The sequence below is a fragment of the Eptatretus burgeri genome, chromosome 3 (genome assembly GCF_056783735.1).
Source record: "Eptatretus burgeri isolate ZD-2024b chromosome 3, Ebu_testis_v1, whole genome shotgun sequence".
Taxonomy (NCBI): domain Eukaryota; kingdom Metazoa; phylum Chordata; class Myxini; order Myxiniformes; family Myxinidae; genus Eptatretus; species Eptatretus burgeri.
Genome location: NC_140963.1, coordinates 81091603 through 81115700, shown reverse-complemented (window position 1 = coordinate 81115700; position 24098 = coordinate 81091603). Strand labels below are relative to the sequence as shown.

The following is a 24098-nucleotide window of genomic DNA, read 5'->3' as shown; positions in this document are numbered from 1 at the left end:
ACTTGAAGTTTTTTAGGAGCATATTCTATTGTGGGAACTGTGGAAACATCTATAATTTTTTCTTTGGAAGTTTTTAAAAGTGGTTTAAAAAATTTCTCTTGTTTTCTTTCAAATGCTTCTTCACCCGTTAGTTTGTCTGCGTTTCTTCTTTATGTCCTCCTGTTGTTTTACAACTTTTGAAACCAACTCTTGATGTTCCTTAAATCTTCTTGCTCTTTCTTTCACATCCATTTATTTATTGGAAAATATTCAATTTCTCATCTTGTTTCACAACAATATATTTATATTTTTCAGTCGTGTGCTTCATGTAATCCCCAAATTCCTTTTTACGACATAATGTTGAAAAATTATCACTCCAAAAAATTTTGATATCTATTGAATTTAACTTGAATAAAATAACAGTATTAGCATTGTTTGTGATGGAAGGACGAGGAAGTTGAAAGTACGATTGACTAAGATAAATACAATTACAAGAAGAATGTCTCCCTCTTGTGTAGTAGCTATCCATTACAGTTTGGTTTCTCTCATTAACACAATCATCAAAGATAACGAGGTTCTTTTTTGATTTATCCAAATCTTGGGGAGACGGTATATCATCCGTATTATCACTAAGAATACAAGTTATTGGTTTTGTTTTCTTTTTACATCTCTGTGTATCACAAAATAGTTGCATTATATCTTCAATGTAATAATCATTTCGGTTTTTTTGAAGTTTAAATAAACCGATTATATCTTATTTTTGAAGACCAGCATTAAAACCTTGTGAGAGGAGTTCAAACTCAGGTTGAAAACTCGACTGTGAAAATTATTAAATTATCAGCATCTAAAAAGTTGGGAGTCAGGAGCATCTTCAAAAGTAAGCAGGGTTTTCCGAATCTGCTTGAACCAACTATGAGACATCTTAATGAATTTGGAAGATTTTTATGATTGTTATATTTTATCTTATTTTCCCAAATGGGTAAAAAAAATCATTCATTTATATATTTGGAAAACAGGTTATTTAATTTATTATTGGCTTTTTTAGAAACTCGATATTTTATCTTCAGTTCAGGTTGAATTTCAAGATAATCCATTATTTTATTTATGCAATATCTTGCGTTGATATTTCCCTGAAAATCACATCGATGAATAATAAATAACAACAATCCTTTGAACATTTCTCTCATATGTTCAGTTTCTTCCCTTGTAAGGAAAGGTGTGTTATCACCCTCATACTTTACATTCATTTCTCTAATCAATCTTGTAAAGTAATTCATTTTTGGTGTAAATATAAAAGAATTATTTTCCTTTTTATATTTTTTATTATCATTAATTTGAAGATAATCACAGAATATACATTGTTTATAGGCTTTTGACTGTGTTTAATCCCACTCTATCACACGCAGGGCAATTCTCAAATTTATCATATGGAGAATCAGGGAAGTCTAGCATATTTATAAAGTAAAACTTTACTTAAACTAAAGTTCATCTTCGGAATCATCTCGACTTTCAAAATCTTCAGTTGAACATTAACTCATATTTAATTAGTAGAAACAACATTACCATTAATATCTATATACTTTTTTTCATTACCAGATTCAACTACAACATTTTTTTATATTAAAGGTAATTTTAAAATGATCCTTAATTACTATTGAACGAAATGTCATTTCACCTGATATATTAACATCCTTTATTTCATTAGGATTTACATCTTTCGGGTTGTTGAAAAAAATACAAATTTCTCCTTGCATATTACAGATGGTCGTATCTTTTCTTTCCAAAGATTCATCCATAAGGTTTTTATTTTTTGATACTTTTTCTTGTTTCATTGCTTTTTCTAGTTTTGAATATATTACCAGAAGGAGAGGAGAAACTTTTGTTGGAGATACTTTAATTGATGTTCTTCCGGGTATACTAAAAGCCCTTCCACTGAAGGAAATTGAAGAACTCATCTTATCTACCATAATTGTTTTTGTCCAATAGTTGTTATATTTATCTTTGTTCAATTTTACATCCTTGACATATTTCTCAGTATCTTTAACAAATGAAGACATTGATTGAAACTTGTCTTTTGTGTCTTGAAACATTGTATTTAGTAAGTGAAAAAAGTTGGAGGATAAAATGGTTTTAAGCACAGATTCACCAATAAATTAAACGAAATTTTCATCAAGAAAATTTTAGTTTAAGCAAAGTTTTATTATATAAATATGGTGAATACAACGTACTGCGATGTTTGTAATCACGAATATAAATATTATAAAAAACACCTTCAAACCAACAAACATACATTTAATCTATTTCATCAAATATCTCCTCTTGAGTTGGAAAGAAAACATTGTGATATCTGCTCAAAGGATGTTTTGAAGAGTAGTAATAATAGACATCTTCAATCACAAAAACACAAGAAGAATGAGTTTAAAGTAAAGGGAGACTATTATATTGAAAACACTGATGGGGCATTTAAAGGGCATATAAAAATAAGGATTTTTTCAATTTGGAGAACCCGGTCCATCATCAATCGCTGAATCAATTGAAATAGTGAAACCTGATGTTGAAAAAGTTATTAAAAAGACATTAAAAGAAATGAAAACTTTAAAGTTTTATATGGGAGTGAAAATGAATATGAAAAGACAATATGAAGAACAAACTCCTTATATGAGAACAGGTCTTCATTTTATAACATCATTTCAAGATTTTTTGAATAGTGGGGTTTATGAAGAACTATCAAGACAAGAGGAGGATGTTGATAATACAGTGGTAGGAAGTGGATTTAATATTTTAAAAATCATCTTTTTAGATATACACATTCTAAAATCAAACCCTCTTAAAGCTTCTTCTTATATTGAATTACCAAAAGAAATAAAACTAAAGAAGGCAGTTGTTAATATTAAGAACAATGATAATAAATGTTTTCTCTGGTCTGTTCTTGCTCACTTACATCCACCAAATTGTAATTCAGAAAGAGTAAAACAATATATGAAATATGAAAATACCTTGGACATTGAAGATTTTAAATTCCCAATGCCACTAACAGATATTCTTAAATTTGAGAAAAATAATAATCTTTCTATTAATGTATATGGATTAACGGATACAAGCAAAGTTCAAATATTAAAAATTTCAAAGAACTATAAAAATGAAGAAACACACATTGATCTTTTATATTTTAGTGTTGGAAATAATTCACATTACACATTATCATTACACATTACACCAAATTCACATTAATTTATCAAGATTAATCTCTTCTCAGGTATTCAGAACAGCAAACAAAATATATCCTTGTAAGCGATGTCTTAATTCATTTCATACAAAAGAACGATTAGAACAACATTCAAAATATTGCAGTAATCATAAATCAGCTGTAATTACAATGCCTAAACCTGGTGAAAAGATTTCTTTTGAAGATTATAATAAATCTATCATGCACCCATTTGTGATATACGCTGATTTTGAATGTATCCTAAAAAAGATAAATACTGCTTCTCCTAATCCAAAAGAATCACATAGAAATAAATATCAAAAACCTATTCCTTGTGGTTTCTGTTATTATATCAAATCATCTGTTGGAGAAAAGTATAATAAACTTGAACATTATAGTGGAAAAAAAGCTGAATTTATATTTCACAAGAGTTTGTAAAACGATTAGAAAAGGATTGTATAAGACTAACTAAATTAATGAAAGAAACAAATGAACCAATGAAATTAACCGAAGAAGAAAAATTAGAATTTAGAAAGAACAATATCTGTCATATTTGTGAGGAGGAAATTGAGGAGTCTAAAGTTAGGGATCATTGTCATCTTACTGGTAAATATTGAGGTCCCACTCATTCCTGTTGTAATCTTAATTATAAATTCCCTTCTTTTATTCCAGTCTTTCTTCACAACAGCGCCAACTATAATACACATCTATTTATAAATGAACTTTCATAAACACCAGGGAATATTTCTGCCATAAAAAAACACAAGTCAAAAGTACATTTCATTTACAAAAATGATATTCACAAAACCTTTAACTCGTATTAGGTTTCTAGATTCTTACAAGTTTATGGGAACACCACTAGCCTACCAAGCATCAAATCTAAGCTCCACAGGGTATTTTCCAAATCTTAATTCATTCTTTCCAAAAGGGGAAATTTTAACTCAAGATTAAATTCAAATTAAAGAGAGAATTCAAAGTAAAGAGAAAATTATAATTAATGAGGAAATTCATGAAGAAATTCTGAAGATGAAATTCTAATTATAAAGAAAATTCAAACAATGAATGAAATTCCAACTAAAGAGGAAATTCTCATTAAAGATGAAATTCTGATTAAAGAGGGAATTCTAACTCGAGAGGAAATTCAAAGTAAAGAGAAAATTCTTACAAGTAAGGGAATTTATCCTTATGATTACATGGATTCATTTATGAGATTTAAAGAAACACAATTTCCTTCAAAAGAAAGTTTCTATAATAACCTTTATGAAGAAGAGATAAGTGATAAGGAATATAAACAAGCACAAGAAATTTGGAAAATATTTAAGAGAAAGAACCTTGGAGAATATCATGATTTGTATCTAAAAACATGTTTTATTGTTAGCTGATGTGTTTGAAGCTTTCAGATCACTCTGTCATAATAAAAATTGTTATGGATTAGATCCTGCCCACTATTTCACAGCTCCTGGTTTAGCTTGGAGTGCAATGTTGAAAATGACAGATTTAATCAGTGATGGAGATATGCTTTTGATGATTGAGAAGTCTAAGAGAGGTGGAATATCACAAGTATGTTCAAAAAGATATGCTAAAGTAAATAATAACTATCTTCCAAATTATGATAGTGAAAAAGATTGTAATTATTTGATGTAATTTGATGCTAATAATTGTATGGATGGGCAATGTCTCAATCTCTGCCTTATTGAAAATTAGAGTGGGTGGAAGAAAAGGATTATGAAAAGGCTCTGATGAATATTGTTATTTCTTCTCAAGAGGAATTGAATGAGGAAGAAGAAGGTTATTATTTTGAAGTTGATTTGAGGTACCCGAGTGATCTTCATAATAAGCATAAAGACCTTCCTTTTGCATGTGAGAAAGAAATCCCAAAGAAAGAATGGTTAAGTGATTATCATAAAAGTTTTAATATTAAAGGCAAATCAACAGAAAAGTTAGTAACAACATTCTATGATAAAGAGGGATATGTTTTGCATCAGAGAAGCTTGAAACAGTTTTTGAGAGAAGGATTGAGAGTAGCTAAAATTCATTGAGTTTTAAATTTTAAACAAAGTCCTTGGATGAAAAAGTATATTAAATTCAATGCAGATATGAGAACAAATACAAAAGTAAAATTTGAAGGGGAATTCTATAAATTGATGAATAATGCTGGCTTTGGAAAGACAATGGAGAATGTTAGAAACAGGCAAAACATTAGATTTTCAACATCTTGGAAAGAAGCTTCTCGATTGATAAATTAACCAAGTTTTAAGAGAGAAGAGGTTTTTTCAGAGACTTTTCTGCTATTCATATGGAAAAGGAAAGTATTGTAATGGATAAACCAATTTATATTGGAACAGCAGTTCTTGATTTATCAAAGATATTGATGTATGATTTGTATAATGGCTTAAAGAAAGAGTATGGTGAAAATGTTTCATTGTTGTATATGGACACTGATAGTTTTATCCTAGATATAAAAACTGATGATGTTTATTAAGATTTGAAGAAAAATATTGGAGTATATGATACAAGTAATTTTAGTAAGAAGAGAGAGTTATTTTCAAAAAAAGAATGAAAAGGTTATTGGTAAGTTTAAGGATGAGTTGGGTGGAAAAGTAATGAGTGAGTTTATTGGATTGAGAGAAAAGGCATATGCTTATAAGTATGGTGATCAGATTGATAAGAGGTTCAAGGGAATAAAGAAATATGTAATAAAGAAATCAATAACTTTTAGAAATTATTATAATTGTTTGATGAATAATAAAGAAGAAGAATATAGGAAAATGAATGCAATAAGAAGTTATAAACATAAGATATATAGTAAAGAAGTAAATAAAAAGGAATTAGGAGCCTTTGATGATAAGATATTTATTTAGATAATGGAATAGATTGTGTTCCATATGGATATTGTATGATAGAGTGTATAGAATAGATTGTGTTTTAACGATGGGAAGATGGGTTATGGTTATTAAGGGCTACCGCCGCGTTTTTTCATAATATATAAATGGTCAAACCAAGTATTAATCAAACTAAAGAGTGGAGAAAATCTCAGTCTTGGTATATAAATGGAAAACATAATGAATGTGAAAAATATCAAATAAGTCTTATTGAAAAAATAACTAAAACAAAGGTAAATAAAACAAATAAGCGAATCAATTTAAAAAGTAGTAAGTTAGAGGATGTAAAGAAAAAAATGAATATCCTTGAATGGACTGAAAACTTTGATGGTTATCAATTGAACAATGAAAAAACAATTTACTATAATCTCAAAATGATATGTGGCTCAGGAGGTGGTCAAACAAGAGCATTAAGAGAAGTTTATCATTTCGTAATGGCACAAAAGGGGTATCTAAAAAATATAAAGATTCAAATGTTTTATTTTAAAATATTTTAGATGGAGATTATTGTGCAAAGAAAATCAAACTATTGAAGGAATTTGAGAATGAACAAATCTTTATAGGTTCAATGAGTGAGCTAAACAATATGCATTGGTTATTTGAAAAAGAGTGCCCCGAGACTCACATGTTTCAGATATTTCTTTAGAATCACCTTTAACAAATCACATTACTACTTTACTTCTTGAACAAATCTTTATCTTATTGCATTCTTTAGTTGAAAAGAGTGCCCCTTGGTTAAAAGGGGAGACAAATAAATATACCTTGGGATAAAAAGGGGGTTTATTTTTAGGGAAAAAAAATAAATCGCTGAAAATCCCCCATTCACTAACATGGGGAAAAGTGAGCCAGAATCAGTATATTCACCCTACTGTTGTCTGATCTACTAAGGAAGAACAACCATACCAGAGAATAGGTTTAGCCACTTGTCACAATTTATATATGGTCCCTGTGATTCCCCAACAAAGATTGAATTCATAAAAACAACTAGAATACCAACCTTCGACGTTGTGATGTCACCAGATAAGCCTCTGCCCACATTATTACATCATTATACATACTTGTACCAAGTTTGATTTAAATTGCTGAACTCAGATTTAAAGTATTAAACAATTCTGGCTACCAGACCATGCATCTGATGAGGTTGAAATTTAAAACATATATTCCACATGTCTATTCAATCATAACTGTGATATTTCACATCGATTGATGAAGTGGTTGAAGAGAAAGATTTTTTTAAAGTATGTTGTACAAACCAATATGGCTGCCAGTCTATGTGACCTATTAATTATTCGTGAACACCCTAGTATCCCCAAGGCTTGGGGAACATGTAAGTGAAGTTTCTCCTCGATCTGCCAAGCCGTACTGCAGAAGATTTAAAAATGTTTATTATTCCGAAAATCATAGCTGCCAAACCATGCAACCTATGACGTCATAGGTGAAGAACTTTTGGTTCCTCATGGAAAGGCGATCATAGGTGTAAAGTTTTGCCTCAATCTGTTCAGCCGTTACAAAGGAGATTTTTGAAGTTATTATGTTAAAAACAACATCGCTGCCAAACCACGTGACCGATGATGCCATCAATTTTTTTACCAATTACAATTTACTTCAAGATGACCCTCAAAAATTTTCAGACTGATCGGATAAAGCATTTGACATATGAAATTATGATGTCATAAGGAAGCCACACATGACATCATCAAAAAAACAATCACCCTTGTTTCCCATGGGGAGTACTTCACAGGTGCCAAATTTCAATTTTTTTCCATGGAGCAGTTTCAGAGATACAGAGGTCCAAAGATTTTGCTCTTTCCCAACAGGGCTACCACACCACGTGACCTATGACATCAGTTATCACAAAAGCAATCAACATGAGTAGTTGCATCCATGGTGAAAATTTCAGGAAATTTCTATGGGGAAAAACAAAATCATGCTGCCCCACTTCGATACAACCCCACTTCGATCGGACACCTGACCCACGATGTCCTCTTTATCAAATCAAATTCAGAATGGGTTGCCGATCACGTCTTTGGAGTTTTTCGTTGATCGGATAAGGCTTTTTGTCCAACATGGCTGCGAGACCATGTGACCAGTGATGTTGAAATTTTCAAAAAATATTCCCCATGCCGAGTCGATCATATTTGAAAAAAATATTTCTCTGAAACCGCTTAGTGTTTCGATGCAAGAATTTGCAGTGATGATCCACTACTGTTGATACAAATATTTTATTCAACAACGATCTCATCAGTCACAGGATGTGGCAGCCATGTTGGTTTTAAAAAGGTAATTAAACAATTATTTCTGTGAAACCATTTAACCTATCAACACTCGACTTTGCAGTTATGATCCACTGCCATTGCTGCATACATTTGACTTACAAATGACATCATCAGTCATGTGGTGTCGCAGCCACATTGGTTTTAAGGAAGATATTAAAAAATTATATTTCGGAAATCGCTATCGCAATCGAAGCGAAACTTTGCAGTTGTGATTCACTGCCCTTGCTCCATGTAACGCAACATGCTTCATATTGATATGTTAAGTGGTTTTGGAGAAAAAGGTTGAAAAAATTTCAGTTTTCAAACTAACATGGCTACCAAACCATGTGATCAATGGCATTGAAAATTTGGACTCTGCCCGAGATTTGGAAGAGAATCATATGGGTGAAGTTTTGTTTTGATTGGATAAGATTCGTTTTTCTATTCAATATAGCTGCCACACCACGTGGCCTATGATGGCATAATTTCCACATTGAATGCAGGTATGTAGTTTGATGATACTTGGTAAATTTCGCTTCGATTGGATAAGTGGTTCCAGAGAAAACAGATAAAATTTGCATGGATGTACTACGTACGTACAGACGGACGGACAACCCGACAACATTTTTTTAAACTTTGTTTGTTTTTTTTTTATTCGAACCGAGGTTGCTGCAACATGAAAAGTGGGGGAAAAATTTATATTAATGTATTTTAAATTGTAACAAATGGAGTTTCAGAAATGTAACTTTTATGCTGCAAATTGAATTAGCTGTCAATTCTGGCCAAAAGACTTTTGCCCTAAATGATAAGAAATGTGTTGTTCTGGAGCAGAGTGACCGAGCTGATAAATGGTGTGGGGGAAAGTGTGGGGGAAAAATTATATGAATGTATTTTAAATTGTAACAAATGGAGTTTCAGAAATGTAACTTTTATGCTGCAAATTGAATTGGCTGTCATTTCTGGCCAAAAGACTTTTGCCCTAAATGATAAATGTGTTGTTCTGGAGCAATTTGACATTTGACAATTTTTGTACAACTGTTTAAAATGATTTATTTGTTTTGATAAAGGAAAATGGATTCGTAATTGAGAAGGTCGGAGGAAGTGATAGATGGTTTGTGTATGTGAGTTGGAAAAATGGCAGCATGTTTGCTGTTTTGGTGAGAGAGAAGTGGACAGAGGGAGAAATGTCAGATTTAAATATGTCGATGGAAATAGCAAATGAGATAGATGTTTTGAGTATACGTACAACTGGGATTTCTGTATATTGTAGCATGTTGTTTTGGGAAATAACAAGGAAAGGGATTAAAATATTGATAGGACATATAATGCAAGTTAAATGCTTCCATAAGAATCTTTGTTAGTCTTGTAGAACTACATGTGCCCATGACGTTTATTGATTGGTGTTCAATTGATGCTTTGTTTGTTTCGGAGTGTTGAAAGCAGTCTTTGAAGCAATGTACGATTTCATCTAAATGAAGTTTGGAAAGAAGTTCCACACAAAGATTGGATGATGGGAAAACCCAGATTTGGGTGATTGAGCATTCAACACATGATTATGCCCCTTCCTGAGGAGATAAGATGGAGCAATGTGGGAAAAGAAAGAAAAAAACCCACTGAGGAGAAGGTTGAGCAAAGTCTTAATGTCGGCGTTGTGTGGTGCCTGCGTGGAGGAATGTTCTCAGCCACACTCTCGATTGCCGCTCTGCAAATACATCGTGAACTTGCTGTGGTCACTTCAATGTACGACAGGCCTGGAGTTCCACACTGCGCTCCTTCAACCCAGTGTCCGGCCCAAACTTGTACTTGCCCACATCTACCTTCTCCTCAGCTCAAGGAGTGCTTTGATTGCGTTTCCCGTTGGGTGCCGCTCTATCCACACCCTGACCTGTTTATCTTCTGACTTCGGGTAGCATGTTTTCAATGTGTGACACATGCTGATGAACAGGCCATAAATTAAATGGAAACTCACTCATTTTCTGAAAAGAGCACTCGCTGCCATTGTTGATTGAACTTGAATAATGGAAATCTTTTCTCCTTCAGGAATGGGACATGGTAATCATGTGCAAGAAAAATTATTCAAATTTTCCTTAAAAAAAAAACGGGGGAGTGTGGGGGAAAAATTTATATGAATGTATTTTAAATTGTAACAAATGGAGTTTCAGAAATGTAACTTTTATGCTGCAAATTGAATTGGCTGTCATTTCTGGCCAAAATACTTTTGCCCGAAATGATAAGAAATGTGTTGTTCTGGAGCAGAGTGACCGAGCTGATAAATGAACCTTTGCTTAGAAATGTACGAAGTGGCTTTTCGTCTAAAGGACACGTCTACAGTCTGGGTGAATATCCCCCAACCTCTCTCTCATGAAAGTATAAAATGCTTTGAATTCTAAAATTGTTTTCAGTGCAAGCACGTGAGGAAGTATAGTTTCTCAGTAGCTTGTACTCCTTGGAACTGACCAAGTACCAAGTTAGAATAAAACTCTCTGATGTAATGTTGTTGTTGTTCATCTTTCGGCTGCTCCCGTTAGGGGTCGCCACAGCGGATCATCCGTTATGATCCGCATACTGATTTGGCACAGGTTTTACGCCGGATGCCCTTCCTGACGCAACCCTGGTCGCCTCTTACGACACAGGGATCAGGATTTGGGTTTCGCCATGATTCCGGGCTGCTCTACACCCTGCCCAGTGCAGAGCCCCCGTCCTCAAGGGATCCTCCAACCCAAGCCTCCGAGTCGCCGGATTACAGGCGCACGCCACTACGCCCGGGTAAAACTCTCTGATGTAATGTAGAAGTGAATTGAATCGGGTTGGTTTAACTGTTAACTAAAGTAAGAATAAATGAAATAGAACCAAATAATATTGCAATCAAATGGGGATTCTTAAGTTCATTGTACAAGGGTGAGAAGTGTATGGTGTATAATTCGGAAATAAATTGTTTCACAAGGAAGGACTTGTGTGGACATCAGTTTTATCAGTGCCAAGAGGGTTTTTGTCGGATTTTATAATCAAATCGGACAAACATTAAACTCTGAAATAGTTTAAAAAATCCACATCAGTTCTACAATCGGTTAGAAAACTAAATTTTTTTAAACCCACCTTGTTGTGATCGTTGTCCTCCTGAAGGATTCTAACTGGCCGACTGTGGAATCCTATTTGACTTCAGACAGAGTTTAACATTTGTCCGATTTGATAATAAAATCCTACAAAAACCCTATCGACACTGATAAAACTGATGTCCACACAAGTCCTTCCTTGTGAAACAATTTATTTCCTAATTATACACCATACACTTCTCACCCTTGTACAATGAACTTAAGAATCCCCATTTGATTGCAATATTATTTCGTTCTATTTCATTTATTCTTACTTTAGTTAACAGTTAGACCAACCCGATTCAATTCACTTCTACATTACATCAGAGAGTTTTATTCTAACTTGGTACTTGGTCAGTTCCAAGGAGTACAAGTCACTGAGAAACTATACTTCCTCACGTGCTTGCACTGAAAACAATTTTAGATTTCAAAGCATTTTATACTTTCGTGAGAGAGAGGTTGGGGGACATTCACCCAGACCGTAGACGTGTCCTTTAGACGAAAAGCCACTTCATACATTTCTAAGCAAAGGTTCATTTATCAGCTCAGTCACTCTGCTCCAGAACAACACATTTATCATTTAGGGCAAAAGTCTTTTGGCCAGAAATGACAGCCAATTCAACTTGCAGCATAAAAGTTACATTTCTGAAACTCAATTTGTTGCAATTTAAAATACATTAATATAATTTTTCCCCCCACAACTGCCCTTGCTCCATGTAACGCAACATGCTTCATATTGATATGTTAAGTGGTTTTGGAGAAAAAGGTTGAAAAAATTTCAGTTTTAAAACTAACATGGCTACCAAACCATGTGATCAATGGCATTGAAAATTTGGACTCTGCCCGAGATTTGGGAGAGGATCATGTGGGTGAAGTTTTGTTTTGATCGGATAAGATTCGTTTTTCTATCCAATATAGCTGCCACACCACGTGGCCTATGATGGCATAATTTCCACATTGAATGCAGGTATGTAGTTTGATGATACTTGGTAAATTTCGCTTCGATTGGATAAGCGGTTCCAGAGAAAACAGATAAAATTTGCATGGACGTAGTACGTACGTAGTACGTACGTACGTACAGACGGACGGACAACCCGACAACATGCCACCGGCAACATTGTCACCGGGGCGTAAAAATGAGAATCTGATTCTCCTCCTTGTCACCAGATTCTGGTTTTTGTGTGTGCAATGTGACCAACATCAGCCTCCAATGTAAACATGACAGATTCACCAATGCATCCTTCTTACTACTAAAAAGGCTCCATAAAATGCAGTGTGTAAAATCATGTCAAAGGTTGGAAATGTGCATGGAATGATATTTGCATCCCTTTTAACTGTGGAGTAAGGTATTGCAAGGTGTTGAGGTCTGAGGTTGGAAACTCACCATGAGAGACATGTAGGGCCCAGAGGAAGAGCATGAACTCATGCTGGATGGAACCATCGGAACAGTAGGTTGGAAGAGACCCACAGCACCAAGATTTAGGCCTGGAATGAGGTTTGACTGTTGCTGTAAGAAATTAATCCAGATGGGATAGAGAGGAGGAGGGGAGGGCAAGAGCTGCAGTTTAAATTTTTCACTGGTTGTACAAGTAGAAGGGAGTCCATCAGTAAATACTCAACTAGTTAATGGTTAAAAGCAAAATAAACATCACACGAACACGCCAAAACCAAAATATACACATTGTGTTTGTCCACCTGTGTCCTCCCTGAGCCCTCATTCTTACCCACACTTCTTATTTATCCAAGTGTCCTATTTTGTCCCTCAACCCTGTTGTTGGTGTGTTTCCCCACTCTCTATTGTTCCTTTTGGTCTGTTACGTCCTGATCCCTTCTTTGTTCTAGGCTCATTGATGAGCCTCAACTAGGTATAAAAAAGCATCTTTATACCAAAACCAGTCTGTGTTGCGTGTGAGATGGCATGCACATGGACAGTGACCAAGTGATTTTGCTATAAGGAGTATTTTTGGTTTATTAATTAATCAATTAATCGATGAATCATTTTCTTTCTTGTTTGTCCAGGTGATATCTCAACCATCCTTTGAGATAGGAAGCTGAAATTTAGGGACAAACTTGAGGATGTCCATATGCAAAAACAATATACTTTTTATTTTTTTATTAATCAATTATTATATTAATGACTTCATTATTATCGATTTGTTAATTATTTATTTATTTTCTTTCTCATCTGACCAATATCTCAGGCACGTTTTGAGATAGAAGCTGATATTTGGACATGATAGTAACCAAGTGATTTTGCTACAAAGGTTATTTTTCAGGTCAGGTCAGGTATGGGAGTATGCGTCGGAGCAGCGCGTCACTGCATCCACTTTCCGCCACGACTCCAGGGGCCTCCATCTGGCCATCCCCCAGGCAGATCCCTGGCCCATCCCCATCTACTTGAGATGCCAATCAACCTGCTGCAACCACGAGGCATGTGATTGGCCCGATGGCCTCCTTCCCTCAGGATGCTCCCTCATTGAGAGAATCTGGTGAGCAGGATCAGCATCAGGAAAACAAGCCACATGTCAATACAGCCGCAGCTGACGCTCACGGACTATGCAGGTAACAAATCTCATTTTTGTCTCTCTCTCAGCAACCGCTCGTTGGACACAAAATCTGACCAGCGACAGCCAAGGATTCTCTGAAGGGATCTGGTCTCTCAGATCCCTGGTCAGAGACCAAGGCTTACATCCGTAGAGCAAGAATGGAAGCACCAAGTACCTGAAGACTCGGACTTTCGTCCTCCTGAACAGGTACCGACAGCACCACAACCCATGATCCAGTAAATCCATGACACCCCAGGCCTGACACATACATCTATTGACCTCTGGTTCACAGTCAGCAGAGACATGAATGTCACTGCCAAGGTCAGTGAATCTCTCCATGACCTCAACATCCTCACTACAAACAGATACAGACAAGGTAGCAGCATCCAGGATGTCATTGAAAGCCTGGATCTTAGTTTTGACCTAGGAAACCTGTAATCCCAGTCGCTCAGACTCCTCATTCAGCACCTTGAGGGTCCCTAAAGGATCTCCAGAGTCTCCGCAAAGATAACTGCATCATTTGCAAAATCAAGGTCAGAGATCTTGACATTCCCAAATGATGCACCACAGCTTGATCTCTCTGACATCCTCCCCAGAATCCAGTCCATACAAGCATTGAAAAGTGTGGTTGCCAGTACACACCCCTGATGAACTCTTGTAACAACTGGAAATAAGTCAGAGTTGGTATCACCACATCTCACCACACTCTCATTACTGGAGTGTAGTTCAGTCATCAGATGGATCAGTTTTAGTGGCACCCCACGAAGATGGAGAATGTTCCAGAGGGCATCCCGATTCATTAAATTGAACGCTTTGCAGAGATCAACATAGGCTGCAAGCAGCCCCTGCCAAAAATCTTGTCTGCGTTTGGTGAGGACCCCAAAGGGCAAGGATATGGTCAGTTGTTGACCTCTTTGTTGTAAAGCCTGACTGCTCGAGGTGGTCGTGCTCAAGCAGATGGTGGAGAACTCAATCAAGAATTATCCGAGCAAACACAATGCATGGCACTGAGAGCAGTGTCACCCCTCGGTAGTTGTTGCAGTCCTGGCGATCACCCTTACATTTCCAGAGAGGGACAACAAGGCCCCTCTTCCAGTCAGTTGGGATGATGCCTGTGTTCCAGGGGGAGCACAGAACTGCATGCAATGACACGAATGCAGCCTTGAGAAGTTCAGCATGGATGCCACAGATCCCAGGAGCTTTACCCCATTTCATCCGGATCACCACAGCCTGTATTTCCACAAATGAAGGTGGATCACAGTTGATTGGAGGGTCAGCAATAGGGAGAGTAACACCCCTGACATCCAACTCAACAGCTGGTTGGATTGGCCTGGTGGAGCCGCTCAAAGCAACCGGCCCAGTGGGCCTTCACTTCGGACTCCTCTGTCAAGAGCCCTCCACCCTCCGCTCTAACTGAAGTACACCGAGGGACAGGCTTGGAGGAACACAATGCGTGAATATCCCTGTAAGCAGGACAAGAATCGCTTGACCACATGTAATGCTCTCCCCCCTCACAGATTCCTCACACATAGGCCTCCTTGTCCACGCTCAACGAATGTACATTTTTATGCCTCAACTTCCTGAACAGCTCAGCTCTGCCATTAAGCCTGGCCTTGCATCTCTGGTCTGTCAGTTGGCAGGTGTGTGTGAACGTGTATGCAAGTGGAAGAGTCTTGTTGAGAGCACCATCGCTTTTAACCATTCAGTGTCCTTTGAGAAACAAAATTCTTCTTCACGCTATAGTGAGCTCCCAGACATCCACCGGCAACATCAAGGATGGTGGTCTTGAAAGAACTCCACAACTCTTCAGGATTCCCCAAAGCACTCAGACCCCCCCCCCCCAAATCCCCACTCAGCCTGTTCGCAAACTCCTCAGCTACCCTCCCATCCTTGAGCTTGCCAACATCCAGCCTAGGCTGGGATGGTAGCATTCTCCTGGATTTAAGCTGCAACTTCAGAGTTGCTACCACAAGCCTGTGGTCGGTATTGAGGAACTGAGCACTCTGGTGGACCCTGCAGTTCTGGATCATCCTCCAGCGACCATCAACGAGCACCTTTGCCACACCACCAGCGTTGAAATACCAAGTCCAGCGATTAGCCTGTGGGTGCTGAAACCATGAGTCAGCCACCCGAAGTCCATGACTTCTTCCAAAGTTAAGGAACTTCGTGCTATTCTGGTTCACAGTTCCAGACTCATGGGGACCAAAACACACCTCATTACCATCCCTATCAGTTTGAGTCGATGTAGATAAATTCCCCAAGACTCGAAGAGTATTTTACCTGGGGCACTGATCAACCACAGACTCGAGCATAGCATAGAATGCGTCCTTCGTGGTGAGATCACTTACCTCAGTCAGAGCATATTCAGAGACCAGAGAAACAATCCCCAAGGAGTGACGATTCCTTCGTCTCATATGCTCCTTGACTGGTGTTACCTAAATGATCATTGAAATCAGCTTATTGGACACAGCTACAGCAACTCTTTGGGCATGGTAACCATCACAGCGACCAGACCAATAGTAGGTGTAACAACCCGCCATAATCTCGGTACTCTCTGGTCTCTGAACCTCAGAGAGTTCTGCAATACCGATGTTCAAATGCTTGAGCACAGATGATAACAGAGACAAGTGATCATCCGCTCTTAGGGATAGGACATTCCAGGCACCCATCCGAAGGGCCCGCCTCAGGTTAACCCAAAGAGACTGCCGTCTGGTGGACGTCAACTCAGCACCACCCCGACACACACTACCGCAATCTGACCCGGGAAGGTTATCAGGAGGCTCCCCTGTTTTTTGTTTTTTTCTGAAAACCAACAACCGACCCAGTTAGAGGACATGATAGTGACAGTTGCAGAGAAAACAGGGAAACTGCAGAGAAAACAGTTGATTGGAGGGTCAGCCAATCTGACCCCTCTGGGCGCTGACCACATGTAATGCACTCCCCCTCTCAGTACTGGAGTATAGTTCACTAATCAGATTGATCACTCATCAGTGGCACCCCACGAAGATGGAGAATGCTCCAGAGGGCATCCCGATTCATTGAATTGAATGCATTGCAGAGATCAACATAGGCTGCAAGCAGCCCAAACCCTTACCCTAACCCTAACAGCTGATGGAGCACTTTAATCTAACAGCGTGTCCCCCAGATATTAATTATCAAAACAACAGGGTGTGGAAAAGTGGTTTTCCTCCTATCATCAAAGGGTGGGGGTCCCGAAGGATTTGCCCCAATCCCGTCATCAGGTGAGCTGCTCGACAGAGGGCAGCTGCAAAGGAGGTACGCCCATTGAGTGGGTCTTCAATTTTCTTCATGGTTTTCTTACGTTTTGCGGAGTGAAGGGTTTTGCGTTGGCTGGAGTGCAAATCCTCCTTCCAACCTCCTATAAAAAAGTAACCCAACTGCAGAAGGACGTCTGCAGACACCGTTGGGCACTACATATGGATGGCCGTTGGCTCACAAAGAGCTCCTCCACCCTTTGAAAGGTTTTGTTTTTAATCTTGCTGGGTGTCCATATCATACACCCTCCTCACCAGGAAACCTGGTTGGAGAGACGGTTTAGTCTCCGACAACCCGACCATGAAATAGGTTTGTACAGGTTTACATGATACCTGTAGCAAGTCACATATCTGATCTGGTCTGACCTGACAATAATCTATTAACTAATAATTAAAATTATTAATTAAATTAGTGACCGTATTTTCATTCATTGATTAATCAATTAATCGATTGATTATTTTCTTTCTTGTTTGTCCGGGTGATATCTCAGCCAACCTTTGGGCTCGGAAGCTGAAATCTGGGGATAAAAGTGAAGATGTGCTTTGGTAATAACAATATTTTTTATTTTTTTTGATTAATCAATTAATTGATTAATTACTCAATTATTATCGATTTATTAATTACTTATTTATTTAATTTCTCCCCTGGGCAATATCTCAGGCACTTTTGAGCTTGGAAGCTGATATTTGGACATGACAGTGAGCAAGTGATTTGGCTATAAAGGGTATTTTTGATTTATTTATCCATCAATTAATCGATTAATTATTTTCTTTTTGCTTCTCCAGGCGATAGCCATCCTTTGAGCCCGGAAGCTGAAATTTGGGGACAAAAGTGAAGATGTGATTTGGCAAAAATGTTATTTTTTATTTTTTGATTAATCACTCAGTTAATTAATTAATTATCGATTTATTAATTACTTATTTTATTCCTCGTCCTGGCAATATCTCAGGCATATTTTGAGCTCGGAAGCGGTAGCCTGGTGTTGGCGCAGTGGTTAGGGCAGCGGCTTGGGATTCAAAAGGTCCTGATTTCAAGCCCCGTTGGGCCACTGAATTAATACACCAGGGGGTTAACTCAGCCTGTCATCCTTCCGAGGTCGGTGAAATGAGTACCAGTATACTGGGCAGGTGTATACCCCGGTTAAAATAGGTGTATCATATCCCTGTGTCGTAAGAGGCGACCAGGGTTGCGTCAGGAAGGGCATCCGGCGTAAAACATGTGCCAAATCACTATGCGGATCATACGGATGATCCGCTGTGGCGACCCCTAACGGGAGCAGCTGGAAGAAGAAGAAGAAGAAGAAGAAGATTTTGAGCTCGGAAGCTGATTTTTGGACATGACAGTGACCAATTGATTGAACTTTAAAGGTTATTTTTTATTTATTGATTAATCATTTAATTGATTAATTATTCATTTTTCAATTAATTACTTAATTTTCAAAAAGTTACAGATTCGGATGAAACAGTGGTGGTTTCGGTATACTCTTCGCCAATTGATTAAGAAATTAATTATTTTATGATTAATTGCATAATTAAAATAAATAAATAATAATCAATCAATGAATCAATTATTGTACACCACTCCCTCCCAATTCCGACTACATGCGCTGCAAGGTGGCATCGCAGGGCGCTGAAGGCGCCTCAGTGATGTCGCGCACTGAATAATTTGTTATTTATTTATTTCACATGGGGGTGGTATACTTTGAATGTACCACGACTTGTTCCACCTCTTGATTTCTCAAATTTACTTTTTCGAGTAAATATCCCTTTTTCTGAAGATGTAAACAATGATATCTGATGTGTGTTTATATACAATTTGCAATGAACTCAAAGGTGCCATAAATCACCTATTTTCTGCTGTCAACAATATTGTATCACTGGTAAAAAGTTGACTTTCTTGAGACTCAAAAATCTACAATGAAGAAGAGAAAAATATTTGACATCTGTATATCACACTCAACGTCTTCCTGATGAAAGAACCATGCTGTTAATTACAATCAAACATGGTTTGAATAAATGTTTCATTGATTAGTCCATTTTTGTGCTGTTGGGTCAACGGTTTGGGGAATAATTTTCAGCTGAAAAGAACCAACACACACATTAAAGGGAGAAGTTCAAGCCAAGGGATCCAGATCTACAAGACAATGCACAAAGTTTGAAAGACAAATGGATTGCAGTAGTGATGAAAAACGTTGACGAAAGCAAAGCAAATGCACTTCGACAATATCTCTTACATTCATAGCAGCCAAGTCGTTCTCATATGCTTCTCGTACTTTCTTCATGATCGCACTCTCAGCAAGTGAGCATGCCACAATAGAACCCTTTATGGTGATCGTCCTCTCTAGGTTGTACAATGTTAACTCCTGGAGCCTGCACTCATGACACAGAACAATTTTCTTTTTGACATAATTATCTGCCTCACTCACACATCTGCATTTACAACACTCAGGGATAAAAAATTTATCAATATGCACTGATCCCACAATGCCTGAGTTTTTTTTTATTTTGCTATTACTCAAGCCTTGAAAACTATTAGAAGTGTCAATGTCCTTATTTATGTATCACTCAGAGTGGCAGCATTGGAGTCTGAATGGAATTATACATGTATGTGTGTGTATATATATATATATATATATATATATATATATATATATATATATATATATATATATATATATATATATATATATATATATATATATATATATATATACATACACACACACACACACACAGCTCTGAAAAAAGATGAAGGACGACTCCAAAAAAATGTTAAATCAGCATCTCCACATGTATGGCAGCCATTCCATTCCAGTGTCTGTTGAATTCCAACACAGGCACACCTCATTCTACTTCGCGAGGTACTGATTAGGTGATCACCTGAAACGAATCTTATTTAACAAGGAAGAGTATAAAAACCACTGCTGTGGTCATCACTATCCTCTTGCAATAGGACCAGCTGGATGGCAAAAAACAGTGCTAGTAGTACCTCAAAAGTAATTGGAATAAAAAAAACAATTATTGACCATGCCAAAAGAGTTGAAAAGAAAAGTTTTGAGTGAGGAAAAGAAGGGTTCAATTCTGGCTTTACTGGCAGAGGGATACAGTGAGCATCACGTTGCTTCCATCCTTAAAATTTCAAAGACGGCGGTTCATAAGAACAAGGACAAGCAGCAGACATTGGAGACAACAAAGCTACAGACTGGCAGAGGGCGAAAACGACTTTCCACTAACCGGGATGACTGCCAACTCATTTGAATGTAACTCAACAACCGTAGGATAACATCAAGTGACCAACAAAAAGAATGGCAAACGGCAGCTGGGGTGAAGTGCACGGCGAGGACAGTTAGAAACAGGCTCCTTGGGGCAGGGCTGAAGTCGGGCAAATCAAGAAAAAAGCCCTTCATCAATGAGACACAAAGAAGAGCCAGGCGGAGGTTTGCAAAAGACATAAAGAGTGGACTGTAGAGGACTGGAGTAAGGTCATCTTCTCTGATGAGTCAAATTTTCAGCTTTGCCCAACACCTGGTCGTCTAATGGTTAGACGGAGACCTGGAGAGGCCTATAAGCCACAGTGTCTCGCACCCACTGTGAAATTTGGTGGAGGATCGGTGATGATCTGGGGGTGCTTCAGCAAGGCTGGAATCGGGCAGATTTGTCTTTGTGAAGGACTCATGAATAAAGCCACGTACAAGGTTGTCCTGGAAGGTTGTCCTTGCTTCCTTCTGCTCTGACAATGTTCCCCAACTCTGAGGATTGGTTTTTCCAGCAGGAAAATGCTCCATGCCACACAGACAGGTCAATAAAGGTGTGGATAGAGGACCATCAGATCAAGACCCTGTCATGGCCAGCCCAATGTCCAATACCCTCTTGGGAGTTGAAGTTGAATATATATATATATATATATATATATATATATATATATATATATATATATATATATATATATATATATATATATATCAAGCGATGGGAGTTGAAAATATACGTTGACGAAAGCAAAGCAAATGCACATATATTATCAAGCGATGGGGGTTGAAAAAAAAAAAAATATATATATATATATATATATATATATATATATATATATATATATATATATATATATATATATATATATATATATATATATATATATATATATATATATATATATATATATATATATATATATATATATATATATATATATATATATATATATATATATATATATATATATATATATATATATATATATATATATATATATATATATATATATATATATATATATATATATATATATATATATATATATATATATATATCCTGGTGTTGGTGCAGTGGTTAGGGCAGCGGCTTGGGATCCAAGAGGTCCTGAGTTCCTGAGTTCAAGCCCCGTTGAGCCACTGAATTAATACACCAGTGGGTTGACTCAGCCTGTCATCCTTCCGAGGTCAGCGAAATGAGTACCAGTATACTGGGCCGGTGTATACCCCGGTTAAAAAAATAGGTGTACCATATCCCTGTGTCGTAAGAGGCGACCAGGGTTGCGTCAGGAAGGGCATCCGGCGTAAAAAAACGTATGCCAAATCACTATGCGGATCATACGGATGATCCGCTTGGCGACCCTGAACGGGAACAGCCGAAAGAAGAAGAAGAAATATATAGAAATATATATATATATATATATATATATATATATATATATATATATATATATATTTATAGATAGATATATTTTATTCACTTTATCACTAAACTTAATTGCAACAATTTTTTTTTTACATTTTTTTATTATTATTCCCTTTGCCGTTACACTTAATTGCTTAATTGCTACGATTACTACGGTACGACCCGACTCAACGAGATAACCAAGAGAACTGAACGAGTGAGTGGCGGGAGATGTGTGAAAAGGCGGGAGATGCAGGTGTTCGCTTGCTTGGCTGTGCGCGTCTCAAAGCGCGTCTCAAATTTTTTTTCATTTGTTTTATCACTTCACTTATCGCTAAACTTAAATGCTGCATTATTATTTTTCACTTACACTTAATCTTCGTCGGTGATATTTTCAACTTCATCAGTGACGTTTGCATCTTTTTCTTCGATTTTTTGCTGTTTTATTTATTTATTTATTTATTTTTTGCTCCACTCGCAACTCGGATCTACACTCATAACGCAAAGCAAAAAAATCGTCCGAGCAACGGTTCGTAAGTCAGAACACTCGTAAGTTAATGCATTCGTATGTCAAGGTATTACTGTATATATATATATATATGTATATGTATATATATATATATATATATGTATATATGTATGTATATATATATACATATACATATACATATATATATATACATATACATATATATATATACATATACATATATATATATACATATACATATATATATATATATATACATATACATATATATAAATATATATATACATATATATATATATATATATATATATATATATATATATATATATTGTTACGTTTGAGGGGGGGTATGCATTCAAAGGGTAATTAGGATGTTTAATTAGGTATGCCATGCTGTTCGAGTTTACCAGGATCTCGATGTAATAAGTAGCAATTCAGTGGTGATAAGTTGTCTAGGAAATGTTCATTTCTTCAAGGGGGAAATGATAATTGTCACGTAATTAGATAGGGACACGGGATAGGGTAAGGGTGTCTGCGTAAACCCCTTTTCGTAGTCCCTGGAGACTGGCCGTGACGTCACAGGACAGTGCAGCGGATGGCTCCGCCCCTTGATCACGATTGGCAGAAGGCGACGGCGGTGGGCCAATAAACGGCTCGATTGGAAGTGACGAGGACAGGAGGATAAAAAGGTTCTGTTCGGGGTCGAAAAGGAAGAGGAAGAAGATCACAACCAAAAGATCGTGTTTTTTTGGTGTGGAGGCTGTTGCGCGGAGAGCGTCCTTGTTGTTGTGCTGGTTCGATCGTGTTCTTCATCGTGTCATGGAGCCTTGCGGAGCCTCGTGCCTCACCTTGGTTGGCTCTGGGGTTCTGCTGACTCGGAGTACGGGGTCGAACGGCGGGCGGACCTGCCTCCCTCTCCTGCTCGCAACTTGGCGCCAGAACTGGTTCCCTGGCGGCAGTGAGCGGACTTGGGCCAAGACCAGGAGGTCGACAGCACCACGGTTTCTCCTGCCCCCCTGACAAGAGCAAGGCCAGCTCGTCCGACGCTGATCCAGGGACAGTTGCGTCCACATCACGGTCCAGCCTGACCACCAGAAATAGGTACGTTTTGCGTGTGTGTGTGTGTGTGTGTGTGTGTGTGTGTGTGTGTGTGTGTGTGTGTGTGTGTGTGTGTGTGCTTGGCGCCTTAGAAGGTTTGAGATCTGTATATTCATTGGAATTGTCTGTGTTTTTTCCCACGCCCGATCCCACACCATCCCGTCGAATCGCCCCGGATCCCTCTTCTTGCCGAGTCTTGTTATTTCTGGTAATAATAAAAACAAATAAACATCATCAACTCAGTGAAAAGTGACTCGTGCCACCTTCCTCGTCCCGTTTGCGGTAGAGCGATTAGAACCGCCATGTTTGGGTTATAAATAAATAAACCGCCTCCATCGTTTCGGCTCATTCTACGTTGGCGGGACTGTTCAAGTCCCGTGGACGTCACATTGGTGTCAGGAGTGGGATGTTCGAACCCCTCTAAATTATATTTGGTATCGGGAGAATATACCAAGATTAGAATCTCGCCACGAATTGGAATATAAAATCACTACAGAAAAGCGCGCGAGCGCGGGAAAATTTTGGCGGGATTTTTCAAATTTAAATTAATTGGCGGCAAACGGGACTTCTGCACCATGGCGGATGTGCAGATGTTTGAGGAGGAAGGCCACGTGTCTGGC

At 37.4% G+C, this 24098-nt stretch overlaps 1 protein-coding gene across 1 annotated transcript in view; it reads right to left on the bottom strand.

The window, feature by feature from the left end:
- LOC147030295 (insulin-like growth factor 2 mRNA-binding protein 1) overlaps nucleotides 1–24098 on the bottom strand; it is a 129113-nt gene that overhangs the window by 24744 nt on the left and 80271 nt on the right. Inside the window, exons 8-9 of the mRNA XM_085872176.1 lie at nucleotides 19469–19604; nucleotides 12798–12920 (exon numbers count right to left, since the gene is read on the bottom strand). Of these exons, the coding sequence (XP_085728302.1) occupies nucleotides 12798–12920; nucleotides 19469–19604 (259 nt within the window). The remainder of the gene's footprint in view (nucleotides 1–12797; nucleotides 12921–19468; nucleotides 19605–24098) is intronic.